The sequence below is a fragment of the Peromyscus californicus genome, unplaced genomic scaffold (assembly GCF_007827085.1).
Source record: "Peromyscus californicus insignis strain IS unplaced genomic scaffold, ASM782708v3 Scaffold_14__1_contigs__length_90479793_seg_2, whole genome shotgun sequence".
NCBI classification, from domain to species: Eukaryota; Metazoa; Chordata; class Mammalia; order Rodentia; family Cricetidae; genus Peromyscus; species Peromyscus californicus.
This window is the reverse complement of record NW_026294436.1, coordinates 40,721,358-40,735,368: the sequence shown is the minus strand read 5'-3', so window position 1 is coordinate 40,735,368 and position 14,011 is coordinate 40,721,358. Positions and strand designations below refer to the sequence as shown.

The following is a 14,011-nucleotide window of genomic DNA, read 5'->3' as shown; positions in this document are numbered from 1 at the left end:
CCTTGGATTTAGTTTGTTCCTCTCTTAATAATTCCTTAGGTTGTAAAGTTAGGTGGTTGGTTTGAACCCTTTGAGCTTTTGTAGGGATAAGTTTCCCCCTTGGCAAATTCCACTGCTCTCACTGTGTCTTATAAATGTGTGTTTTCCTGTTCTAATTTACTTTGTGACTTGCTTGATCCATGAGTTGTTTAAGGGAATATTGTTCAATTTCCACATCTTAAGAATTTTGCAGTTCTATTTTTTTTTTTGCTGATTTCTAATTTCATTATATTATGATCAAAGAAGATACTTTGTACCATCTTTTAACATCTGTTGTGTCTTGAGTTTGCTACATAAATAAACATGATCTCCATTGGACCCCTGAGACACAAAGATGGACTACAGATGCTGTGCAGACAGTTCTGAGAACACTAGGCGGCACTCTTCCAATAGAGACTCAGTATCAACATAAACCAATAGAAAGACAATAGTCTACATACAAGTTGAACTATCCTCCTGACCATCCAGCAATTTTCCATTTTCAAGGACCTAGAAAAGAAACTCCAATACCTCTCCCCCACCTCAAGACACTCTCTTTTCTACACATTTGGGAGGTATCACTACACAGGCATGGTTGACTATGTATAGGGAGGCGATTGAACTTATTTTCAACACCTTGCCTTTCCCAGAAGTTTGGAGCTGGGGCTGAAAGTTTTAACCCTGTAGTCACTTGTTACTTCCTTTGGCTCGCCCCCATCGTGAAGCTGTCTGAGATTCTCCTCTAACCCCTACCCCTTGAATGATTTCAATATGTAAAAGACAGTAAATTCCAAGGTTTCATGAGTGCCAGCCAAGAACTATACATAAAGACCAAATAGTATTTTTTATTATACCTCAGCGGTGTTATTATATTGCCTATTCAAATTCTATACAGTGAATCTTACTGAATATTTTTTTCATTTAAACATAAAGTTTTTGTATAGGTAATTTTCTTACACTTTTATAAAACAAAGTGAACAAAGTTGAATTAATTTAAGAATTTTAATTTTCTTGTTAGAGATCTTTGTAGTTAGACTGGACAGATGTGGAACTAACAGACTAATTATTAAAGCAAAGCAAATAGTAAATTCACTTGGGAAGACTATAATGTGCTAGATGTGAATACTCTTTAAAGAGTGGGCCACTCTGGAGGTTTATTTCTTCCTTTTCAGTATTTATATGCTTGAAAACTGTGGGCGGGTGGTTCTGGGGAAGCGTGATTTTGCTTGCCAGGAGACATTTAGCAGTATCACAGCTGGGAGGTGAGGATTGATGCTGGTGTCTCTAGATGCCACTAGAGATGCTGAGAACTCCTCCTCTGAAATTATTTAGCCTCAAATGTCAATTATATTAAGGTTGAAGAACTCCGTCATATACCAGTTTGGGAATTGGCAGTAGTTAGCTGTGTTTGAAACTTGAAGTGGTTAAAGTCACTAAGTTTATGGCTAGTTCTTCATCTCTGGAACCTTATCCACTTAATGAGTTAAATATTTCGATTTATATGGGCAACTCTCTGTTCTTTAAATTAGTGCTCTTTCTTTTAAAAACATTTTGTTCATTCTCTTGGAGCAGGGAAGCATGTGCCATAGTTCATTTGTGGAAGTCAGAGGGCAGCTTGGGAAGTTGGTTCTCTTCTCTTCCCACGTGGGTCCTCGGGGTTTGAACTCAGGTCGTCTGGTTTAGCAGCAATGGCACTTACCTGCTGAGCCATCTCTCATCTCTGGCCTGAGAAATGCTTCTTATACCGGTTCCCAACCTACTTATTGAGAAACTACACTGTAACTATTCAAATTACCTAAATATGGTTGTTAGCTAATCTACTGTGTAATTTGGGGGAGAAAAACTATAAAATCCTTGTTCTTTTTATAGCCCTAAGCTTTTCAGAGTTCCACTAATAAGCATTTATATACAAACTAGGAAGATTTCTGGGGATTAGGTATGGTGGCTCAAGCCTGCAGTCCCTGCACTCAGGAGGCAGAGCCAGGATTGCCATGACTTGGAGGCCAGCTCAGGCTACAGAGTTTCTCTAGTTTTTTTTGCATTTTATTACGTAGGTCCAGTGTTTATCTTTAGGATCTTCTTATTATTGCATTTTATTTATTTAGTGTGCATGTGCAGATCAGAACTTTCAAGAGTTAGTCCTCTCTAGGATTTGGATCCAAAGGATTGAGCTCAGGTCATCGGGCTTGAGATCATATGTCCACCCACTGAGCCACTCCATTTTAGGGCATCTTTTTCTTTTTCCTTTTTAAAAAGTACATCTATCTATCTATCTATCTATCTATCTATCTATCTATCTATCTAACATCCTGGCTGCAGTGCCCCCCTCCTCCTAGGTCCTCCTCCCTCCTGCTTCTGTTCCTATACCCCAATATACTCTTCCTTTTCTGTTTAGGAAAGGGCAGGAGTTAGAAATAGACATATAGCATATATGTATATATACATACCAAAATAGGCAGGTCTCCCATGAGTATCAACAAAACATGACATATCAAGTTGCAGTAAGACTAAGCACCTTCCCATGTATTAAAACTGGGCAAGGTGAGCCAGTATGAGGAGTAGGGTCCCCAAAGCCAGTAAAAGAGTCAAAGACAACCCCTGTTCCCACTGTTAGGAGTTCCACAAGAGGACCAAGCTACTCAACTGTAACATATATGCAGAGTGCCTAGGTCAGTCCCATGCAGGCTCCTTTGTTTTCAGTTCATTCTCTGTGAGCCCTTATGGGCCCAGGTTAGTTGGTTCTGTGGGTTTTCTTGTGGTGTCCTTGACCCCTCTGGCTCCTATAATCCGTCCTCCCCCTCTTCTGCAGGATTCCCTGAGCTCTGCCTAATGTTTGGCTGTGAATCTGTATCTGTTTCCATCAGTTGCTGGATGACAACTCTGATGACAATTTAGCTAGGCACCAGTCTGGTCACAGGAGATGGCCAGTTCAGGCTACATATGCATGATTGCTAGGAGTCTTTTTTTTTGGTTTTTCGAGACAGGGTTTCTCTGTGTAGCTTTGCGCCTTTCCTGGAACTCGCTTTGTAGACCAGGCTGACCTGGAACTCACAGAGATCCGCCTGGCTCTGCTGGGGTTATCCTGGGAGATTCCCTCGTGCCAGGTTTTTACCTGACCCCAAATCCCCTTGCTCCACCCTTTCCAGTAGTCTCTTTCAATACTCTCCAGTACAGTCCCCTCCAACCTCATCGCTTATGTTCCCATCGCCACCCGCCCTCAGACCTCTCATGAAATCTCTTCTATTTCCCACATTCTTCTTAATCCAGAGGGTTTTTGAGGTATGTCTTCATTTTCCAATGCCCTTTTATTTTAAGTATATAAATGAGCACTCATCTTAAAGATTGCACAATACAGGATGGATTATTAAAGTTACCTAAAATAGTTCCCTAAAATTTTAACTTAGGAAATTAAATGTTACTGACTAGTGAAAAAATTGTTTAGCTCACGTGCTTTTAATATAACTTTAATTTGTGATTTCATGTATTATTTTTCTTTCTTTCTGATAGGCATTCAAGGATATGCTGTATTCAGCTCAGGACCAGGCACCTTCTGTCGAAGGTAAGGTGAATTAACTTCTAGGTTTAGTCACAGAAAAAGTTCTTTTTAAGGAAGACTATTTTAAACATCAGACTATGAAATGAATACTATAACTTTCTCTATTATGTATGTCTATTTTGGTTTGATACTTTTTTTTAAATTTTAACTTTTGTTTTTCTGCTCCACTTTTGACCTTGGATGCTTGTGATACATCTTATTCTTGAGTCATCTACTATTTTATATGATGTGCTTCCCATAGGATCATATGCAAAGGTTTGATCCTAGTTGGTGACATATTGTGGGAAGTTGTGGCAACTTTTAGAGGTAGGCTGTGGCCTATTTGGAACAAGCAAATCACTGGGGATGTGCCCTGGAATGACAGACCTTGTCCTGAGCGCCTTCTAGTCTCTCAGTGTTCTGCAATGCACTGAGCTGCTGTGTTCCACCAGATGCTACCTACTGTGATCCTTGACCCAGAAACAACAGAGCTTGCTAGTCATGGACTGAAGCCTCAGGAACTGTGAGCCGAAATAAATTATTCTTCCTTTTAAATAGTTTGTCCTGGATATTTGGCACAGTGACAAAAAAACTGACAAACACATCATCTTAGGACTGTGATACATACTGGTTTAGTCTGAGATTTTCCTGTTGCCTTCCTCCCTCAGTGTTTATATCCATCCATCCAGTCTTAGTCCATAATTAGTTAGACCAGTACAACTTTTCTGTTTATACAGTACGTGACGCTGTATTAACAAGGTCTAAACCAGGATTTTGGCTTCACCATTTTTTTCATTTATGTATGGCAGTAGTGGGGCATGCCATTGTATGCTTACCCAGAGGTCACTCTGTGGGTCCCAGGATTGAACTGAGGCTGTCAGACTTGGCCTCAAGTGTCTTCACCTGCAGCGCCTGTATAAAAATGATACAGATATTACTTACATTCAATTCAATAGTAACATTTTAAAAGTAAATGTCCATTAAATACTATTAAAAAAAATTCTTTATATATGACCAAATGTGGTGACACATGCTTATAATCTCAGTGCTCAGAAAGCAGAGGTAGAAGGATCCAGTTGAAGGTAGTTTGGGTTATCTGGTGAGTTGAGGCCAGGGTTATATGGGATTCTGTCTTTAAAAAAAAAAAAAAAAAAAAACCTTATATAAACTAACCAAATTATCAATGAACTTAAGAAACCTACTGGCTAATTAATGTCTAAAGGAGGGTTAGTATTAACCAACTAACTTTACTGTGGTTATACAAATATATATGAGAATCACTGGGAAATGGTTTAAAATTGTAAAAATTAATACCTACCCCTAGCATTACAATGCCTATGTTCCATCCCAAGATCCTATCTCAATTAGTTTGAGATAGGGACAAAGCGCTACTTTTTTTTAATTGTTTGTATTAAATAAAAAGACCCTCAGGTTTGCTGCACATGAGATATAATTGGTAATCATGAGTTTAATATAAAAATATTCCTTTCTGGCACCAAAGCTTTTAACTCTACTAAAACTTAAGGTCTGTGGGGAAAAGAAAAAGAGAATGAAGAGAGAAGTACTTTTTAGATATCATCACGTCCTAACAAATATTTTCCCCTTTAAAAATGTTGAAGCGGGCCGGGCGGTGGTGGCGCTCGCCTTTAATCCCAGCACTCGGGAGGCAGAGGCAGGTGGATCTCTGTGAGTTCGAGGCCAGCCTGGTCTCCAAAGCGAATTCCAGGAAAGGCGCAAAGCTACACAGAGAAACCTTGTCTCGAAAAAACCAAAAAAAAAAAAAAATGTTGAAGCGTAGGGGCTGGTGGCTTTCTGAGCACTGAGATTATAAGCATGTGTCACCACATTTGGTCATATATAAAGAATTTTTTTTAATAGTATTTAATGGACATTTACTTTTAAAATGTTACTATTGAATTGAATGTAAGTAATATCTGTATCATTTTATTTAGACATGTTAAATGTTTATAGCTTATTGTTAAGATTAAAGAATATTTATAAAATTTCTGTATTTGTCTTATTCTGTAAACATAATCTTTGAAAAGATTTGAGGTAGCACCAGAGCAAGCTTTTAATAATTATGTATAAGTTACATAATAATAACTACCATGGATATAAAAAAGTAAAAGCTGAGGAAATCTGAGTAAATTATGAACTTTGACTAATAATAATGTATCATTATTACTAATTATTAATTGTGATAAACTGTTATATAAGATGCTCATGATAGGAAATGGGTGGGGGTGTATGGGAACACTCTGTACTATCTGTCACCTTTTGGTAAATTTAAAACTATTTTAAAGTGAAAATTTTATTTTAAAAGAAAATAGATACCATAAGGTTTTATGCAGCTGCCAGAAGCTAAATGTAGATTCAACTGTGAGGTTTTATAGAGTTCCAAGGATAGGATAGAGAAGAACATAATTTCAAAGTGCACAGGAGTAAAGGTGCTTGCCATGCGAGCCTGATGGCCTGAGTGTGACTCCTGGAACCTAGGTAAAGGTGGAAGGAGAGAGCTGACTCTGCAGAGTTGTCCTCTGGCCTGCCGTGCACGTGTGCTGGGGCATGTTTCATACACACACAATATCAATTTTTATTTAAATGTGCACGAGGCAGACATATACTAGTTCCTCAGGAAGATCAACTTTGAGCACGAAATAAAAGAAAAGCTTTCCTTTGGCCTCTATGAAGAGTATTTAGTTGATGTGGTGGATAGGATCTCTAATAGCAGTTTCCCAGAAAGCATGAGACACTGAGTTTAACAAGGTTGCTTCCTATGATCCAAGGATGCAATCTAAAAATGCATTACTGTGACCCACACATGCCCTATCTGGTTCCATGTTGATTTCATCTCCTATACCGTCCACTTGCATTCTGGCTCCAGTCACTTTGCCTTCCTTTCTGTGTCTAAGTCTGGAGGAGCTTGGACTTACATAGAGCTTTGCTCTCTGCCCCTTTCTTGAACCATAGATGTGTCCTTCAAGTGACCTTCTGAATATCCAATTTAAAATAACCATTCAGTTACATATATTACATCATCCTATTTTGTTTCTCTCTATAACACTCGTCGCTATCTAATATTTTGTGAATGTTTTGTTCTATTTTGTTTTGTAGAAACAAGGTCTCAATATGCCGCCCAGGCTGTCTTTGAACTTACAACCAACTTAACTGAGATTACAAATATGGGCCACCATGCCTAGCTCTGGAATACAAATCTTTTGAGATCAAGATTTTTATTTATTCATTTGTCTACTGTTTTATATCTAGTATCTAAAATATACATGACCTTTACACATTTACTTGGCTCACGAATGAGTAGGAATATATACATTTTTACCTTCAATCTTATATGAAGCCTAAGTATTGTTTTTGGGGAGAAAGAACAAATCAACCTAGTTTGCTTCTTTATGTAGTGATTTTTGTTTGTTTGTTTTGTTTTCCTTTCATTCTCCTGTAGGAGGACTGTTTTGTCTCTCCAGCTGCTCCCCATATAACCACACAGAGACTTAACATTAATTATAAATGCTCTGCTGATAGCTTCAGTTTGTTTTTAGACAGCTCTTATAACTTCAATTAACCCATTTCTATTAATCTGTGTGCTGCCCTGAGGCACGTTTACCTTATGTATGTACTTCCCATCCTGCTCGCTCTGCATCTCACGGCATCTCCTCAGACTCCTGTGACTCCACCCTTCCTCTCAGCATTCCCTCTGCCCTGAAAATCTTGCCTGGTTATTGGCCAGTCAACTCTTTATTAGCAATGAGAGTACCGCATCTTTACAGGGTACAGAAGGATTATTCCACAGCATTCTCATTTAGAATATAACATTTCACCTGCTGCTTAGATGATCAGACATTTTGTTTGTTGTATTTTATAATGTTGACGTTGTAATTGGATACTTTTTTTTGATGTGACAAGTAGCTTTCTTTAAAATGAGTAAAACACATGAGACGAGATCATAATTTTAAAGTTCTTATGTTTTTATGACATTATATTGTTTTGATGCCCAAGGCCTGACAGATTATTGATTGTATTTTCTTTGCAGGACACTAAGTTTCTTTTGTGCTTTTATATGTTTGATATGTCTCCTTTCAAAGATGTGCAAAGTATAGGTATGGATTTGAAAGATCACATGTGAGTTGTTAGGTTTCGCTCTGTTTTGTTTTTTTCTTCGTTTAGTTAAAAATTTAAATGAGCCTGACGGTGGTGGCGCATGCCTTTAATCCCAGCACTCGGGAGGCAGAGCTAGGCGGATCTCTGTGAGTTCGAGGCCAGCCTGGGCTACCAAGTGAGTTCCAGGAAAAGGCGCAAAGCTACACAGAGAAACCCTGTCTCGAAAAACCAAAAAAAAAAAATTTAAATGATACTGAATTAAGATAGAAAGAATAGTCATTTTCCTTAGCACTATTTAGTAATGCATTCCTCTTGGTGGGGAGCATACCTTGCCAACCTTAGCTAAATACAGCTAGTTCATTAGTTTAATATAGCTATCTGAATTGATATAAGTAACTGTCTACCAGACTATTCTGTGTTTTTCTAATGTGTTTTTCCTTTAATCTTACCACCTTCTCTCCAGTCTTATACATGAGTTTTGTTGGAACATTTTGCCTTCGATCTGTTTATTTTTGATTAGCAGATGTGTTACAGTTTCCCTAAGCTCCTTAGGATTGAGCTCTTAGTGGTACTGAAGATAAAAGTATGCTTGTAAATAATTCATTCTGATTATCTGCTTGAATGAACAGAGTCCACTTCAGGCATTTTCTTGTGTCTCACCTCTGTTCCTAGATCTTTGTTGTTTTTAATAGATGTGAGCTTTTTTTTTTCCTCTGAAGATTGAACTGCATTTCTAAAATTCATGAAGTAGTTTCTGAATCTGTAGGATTACTGTCAAGTGTACATCCATAATATGTTACTTTTTCATGATGTTTATAATCTTGTCTCGTAGTCCCCATTTCCTTTTTTATTAGGTTGTCTCATTATCTTTGAAAATTGTTTTTCATAGGTTTTATAATGACCCAGGAAATAAAATCTTTGACATTTGTAAAAGAAAGAGCTGTATCAATGTGCTGGCTTTTAAGCTGGGCAACTGCAAAGAGTAGCTCTTCCTGTTCGGGTTGGTGTTATTTTGTCATTATGCTTTCAAAAATCCTTTTGCTTGAGATGAGTGTGTTGTAAGAGAAGACTAAACTCGAGAGTGGTAATGGAATGCTCAGATAATTTCTAGCAACTTTTTTTGAGAACCATGAAGAAATAAATATGACTAAGAATTGAAAATTGAAATAAAAGCCAAACCATCTATTGTCATTTCTTTTAAGAATTTTTAAAAAACCTTTCATTAACTTCATTAGAAAGGATATAGAATCCTGATTGATACCTGGAATCATGAAGTAGAGTTAAGGGTATGCCTTATTTTCCTTATCTCATGTTTATATTGGAAAAGGATTGCATATTTATTTAATTGCAATGTTAAGTGACAGCTTGTAGATGAAAACAATTTATTCCCTGGAAAACTGGGCTCATGTGTTCTTTGAAGATGCCACCAACCTCAGTGTGTTTTGTTAATAGAGTATTTCTAAAGAACAAATAGCATTACTATTCCAGCAGAAGAAATATCTACTCTTTCCCAGAAAGTGAATTAGAGATAATTTAATGCTCATTCTTAGACATTAGCTAATCATATAAATAGGTAACAGAATTCTATTATAAAAAATAAATGCAACTCAGTAGACTATAGATGGGATGCTGGAGGAAATGAAATGTTTCTAATGCAGGTTTTTAATCTTGGTGATCCTGCAGAGTAAAGTACCTTTAGTATATCATATAGAGTCACCATTAATCATACAGTGCTGTTTCTTAACTTACAAGAGCAGCACAGAAAAGACAGCATTAAAAACGTGTACTTGCATGTAAGACAAGTCATTTAGAAAAATATAGTGAATGAATGGGAACTACTATATGATAAAAATGCTACAAGCACCATTTATTTGCCACCAGTACAAAATTTACATTAAAAAATTCTAGCTGGGTGGTGGTGGCACAGACCTTTAATCCTAGCACTCAGGCGGCAGAGGCAGGCAGATGTCTGAGTTTGTGGCCCACCTGGTCTACAGAATGAGTTCCAGGACAATCAGGGCTACACAGAGAAACCCTATCTCAAAAAACAAACAAAAATCTAGGACTGGCAAAATGTCTCAGCAGGTGCCATGCAACTCATAATCCACAGACAAGTTAAAGCAGAGAACTAACTCCTGAAAGTTGCCCTCTGACCTCCACGTGCATGACATGGTATGTACACATGCACACATCACAGGTACACGCACAAATAGCAATAAAAATAAATAACAAATTTTAAAAATCCAAATGCTGGTATTATCTAGAATAATGTAGCAGGTATGATAGTTACTATTAGTTCTCAGTTTGCCAGAAATTAGAATCACCTGGGAGGTGGGCATCTGGACGTGTCTATGGGGGACTATTTAACATTACATTATTAAATGTAAGAAGCCCTATCCTTGTTTGTTTGTTTTGAGATAAGGTCTCACTATGTAGCCCTGACTGTCTTGGAACTCACAGAGATCTGCGTCTGCCTCCTGAGTGCTAGGATAAAAGGCATGCACCACTATGCCTGGCTGAGAAGAACCATTTTAATTGTGTACATAACCTGAGCTGTATAAATGGAGAAAGGGAACTGAGCACTAGATTACTTGTATTCATTCCTCTTTGTTCCTGATAGTGGGTGTCATGTGACCAGCTCTCTCAAGCTCTATTGGCTGTGACTACCAGGCTGTGCAAGCCTGTAACCACTGCAGGTAGAACTGTGAACTAAAATAAGTCCTTTCTCCCTTAAGTTGTATATGTCAGAGTATTTTATCCCAGAAATGGGAAAAGAAGCTAAAATAGCAAGTTTATAATTGTTGTGAAGTTTGAACCATGTTCACTGAAGCATATGACTTGCATTAATGCTTTTTTTTTTTTTTTTTTTTTGGTTTTTCGAGACAGGGTTTCTCTGTGTAGCTTTGCGCCTTTCCTGGAACTCACTTGGTAGCCCAGGCTGGCCTCGAACTCACAGAGATCCGCCTGGCTCTGCCTCCCGAGTGCTGGGATTAAAGGCGTGCGCCACCACCGCCCGGCCGCATTAATGCTTTTATCTCCAATATTTATATTAAAAATTCATACACAGATGAAACTACAGTCAATACCTGATTTCTGCCCCCCATTTTCCCCCTTCCAATCATATGCTTAGATGCTTTTTGGCCCCATGGCGTGGAGGAATCTAACATTTAGAACTATCAATAACAGGAAGATTAGGGAAAAAACTTTTAGATTGAAATGTCTCCCTCAGTGTATTCTTAAGCATGTTCTCTGTGGATGTGGTTGTGCTAACTGGATGTCTCCTGGAATAATTGTTACAGTTTGGTGTGGATAACACACAGGTTGGTATCTTCACAGAGGTCACTTGCCACCTGCAAAGCACCAGTTGGCCTGCTTTGTTTTGAAGCCTTGAGCAGTTTTTCACACCAGAGGCTGGAAGTGGTGTTTGTGAATTTTGGGGAGTGTCACAGTAGCAAGCCTGTAAGGCGCAAGTTTCCTCACCCTCCCCTAGAGGGAGCACTCTTGCTAGCAGCTTTTGTAGCCACTTTGCTGGATGCTTTCCTCCGGTGGGTTTGCAGGCAGTGTGCTGTGCAGCAACCATGGTACAGTCCTCTTCACCCCACTTCTCCTTCAGCTCAAGCTTGGTGAGCTAGAGGAAGCCTCGGCTTAGGGAGTGCCAGTGGCTCTGAACACACCCTTCGTTTCAGAATTGTTTGAAGGAGGGTCATGAATAGAGAAGGAATAACTATAAAACATTAAATAATGAAACGAACAAGCAAACACAAACCTTGGGAAGTATTGGTGTAGATAGCACGGTAGAGAAAAAGGACAGACAAATGGATGTGGTGGCTTCAGGTAAACTTTCTGTGCTGGCACTGACAAACAGCTCCTACACGCCAGTGGTAATGTACCTGAAGGGACAACGGAGCCCGAAGATGGCTAGTGCGGGACATTCCCTCAAAATAATTGGTTATCATATTTTAAAGCTCATTTACTAGAACTTATTCTTAAAATAGATAATCCTTCAAAATAATTTCTTGTAGCTGCTGTACATTTTACCACAAACTGGATGGCCTAAAACAATAGAAATTTATTTTCTAACAATTCTGGAAGCTGCACATATATGACAATCAAGGGTTTTCTTCTCTTGCTTTATATTAATATTGCTAGGTATTCATGACAGTGGCCTAGCATTAGGTCTGTTAATTAAGAGGTACAGAGTGATTCTGTTCTGTTGATCCTATCTGTATTCATTAGCTAGAATTCTGTAAAGAGAAGTTTACCTTTGTCAGTGGATTATTCTTAGACATGGGTTTTCTAAGGAATGTAATGCAATTGTTTGTTCCTTTGTCCTTATTTAAATTTTTAAAAGTAATTTTAGCTATCTAATATTTCTCCCAAATTAATAGTGAAAGATTTTATTTTTTAAAGTATTTTTTAACAAACCCATATATCTAAGCATATTTAGTATATTTTGGTTCAGTGTGATTTTGCATCTATTAATTATCAAATTCTCAACCTTGGCCAGTGGGAGTCTCTTTTAGGTCATTTCCAAAGTCCTTTTGATATAATCCTAGTTGTCTTCGATAGCTTTTCTGTAGGATGACAAACTGATCACACTTATTTCTAGTCTGGGACCCAGATAGACCTTGCCGTTTTATCATAGAATCTTGGCTCTTTTAGTGGCTTCCAGGAAGGTTTTCTTCCTTTAGAAACTGCATACTGAGCATCTTTTTGAATGTGTCACTGTTGTTGGGCTGTTCATTGAAATGAAATACATGCATATATACCTGAAAACATACAAAGATAAACACATGCAAATCTTTTTTTGAAAACAAAATGCTTTATTTGTTAAATGTTAGATTCTTAGTAAGTCCACTTTGGATTTGAAGACGCATGCCTTGCTTGAAATGTGATAGTTTTTAGGTTGAGTAAGATTCTCAAGTGTAGCAAACACAAACTCAGCTCCTTAGGACTAGAGTGTTGAGGCTGGGGATCCATATTGATTCAGTTTTCATTTTTTTAGTCATAGGGTGAGAGGTGAAACATTGTTAATCACCTAGGAGATTGAGTGGCAATTTGTGCCTCCTGATGAGAAGCTGACCTGCTGTATGTTTGTTACAAGAGGTGCAATCAGTGGGATTGGAAAAGGAAATTGAATTTATATTGGTGTGTTATCACGTGCAATTAATTTTGCATATACACCAGAGGCACATGCATCTTTTTCCAGGTTGAAATACCTACAATCTGACATAGTGTGATAAATACATTTTAGAGTTCTGTTCTATAATCACTGTTGCAATTTTAGAATATGAGTTCTCATTAGGTTTTTTATAAAGGAATGCTTTTTGTCATTACAATGGGAAAAATAAATAGTCATGTGCATTTCTTTTACAAAGACTAGATCAGAATAAGATAATTTGTGTGATAAAATGTATTATTGTCATTTTTGTAAGAAATAAAAATACAGTGCTCTCTGTGTTAGTAAAATATGTCGTTATCTTTTAAGACTCTAGTGACTTGCTTCAAAAAATGTGATGATTTACTTATGACATGGTAAATAATGTTATGACAGAAAAAGTTAAGAATACAAAATAATATTATAGATTAGGAAGATACATATCTTCATGAGCATTTTATCCAGTGACCACAAAATCATCTCATCTTTATAAGTGAAGTAGTGAGAGAATGCTTAGTAGAGGAGATGGGATTTTAATCTGGTCTTGAAACCTAACTAACATTTTTACACAACTCTGAGAGAGGGCCTTCTAGGCACAGAGAAACTATACAAAAACCATACTTGTAACATGAGCACTTGGGAGAGTGAGACAGGAAGATTGTGAGTTCAAGGTCAAACCTCAACTGGACTGTGTCTCAAACAATTGTAATTAAGAGGTGGGTTACAACAAAACAAAACAATTGTAAGTAAGCAAATTAGTAACTATGGAACTTATCAAATCATTTTGTTGCCTGGCATATTAACTTTGTTTTTATGCTGTTATATCTTATTAAACAGATACATGTTTCTGTAGAAATAATTGTATTTTTGGCATAGTTAGTATAATCCTTGGCTTCTTCTGTACTGCTTTCACATATACTGAGAATGTAAACACCACAGTTGTGATCTTTGGGCAAACAAGTTACTTTTGTCTTTTTAGCGTTCATGCATGCTTTGTTCTGTTTTATAGAATGTGCTTTCTCTGGAAATGCTACTAGCAACTCCTACTCCTTTGAGACCCAGCTAAAAGTCATGCCCTTTCATATCTTTAAGGAGTTTATGGTGAACTGTATCACCATATATTTTTTAATGTAACTATGTTATATAATGTGTAGAGAGACCAGAAAAATGAATGAAATTATAGTGTA

General features: G+C 37.5%; 1 protein-coding gene across 1 annotated transcript in view; it reads left to right on the top strand.

The window, feature by feature from the left end:
• The window catches only part of Xpr1 (xenotropic and polytropic retrovirus receptor 1), a 161,518-nt gene that overhangs the window by 29,083 nt on the left and 118,424 nt on the right, over nucleotides 1–14,011 (top strand). Inside the window, exon 2 of the mRNA XM_052737242.1 lies at nucleotides 3,526–3,577. Within this exon, the coding sequence (XP_052593202.1) occupies nucleotides 3,526–3,577 (52 nt within the window). The remainder of the gene's footprint in view (nucleotides 1–3,525; nucleotides 3,578–14,011) is intronic.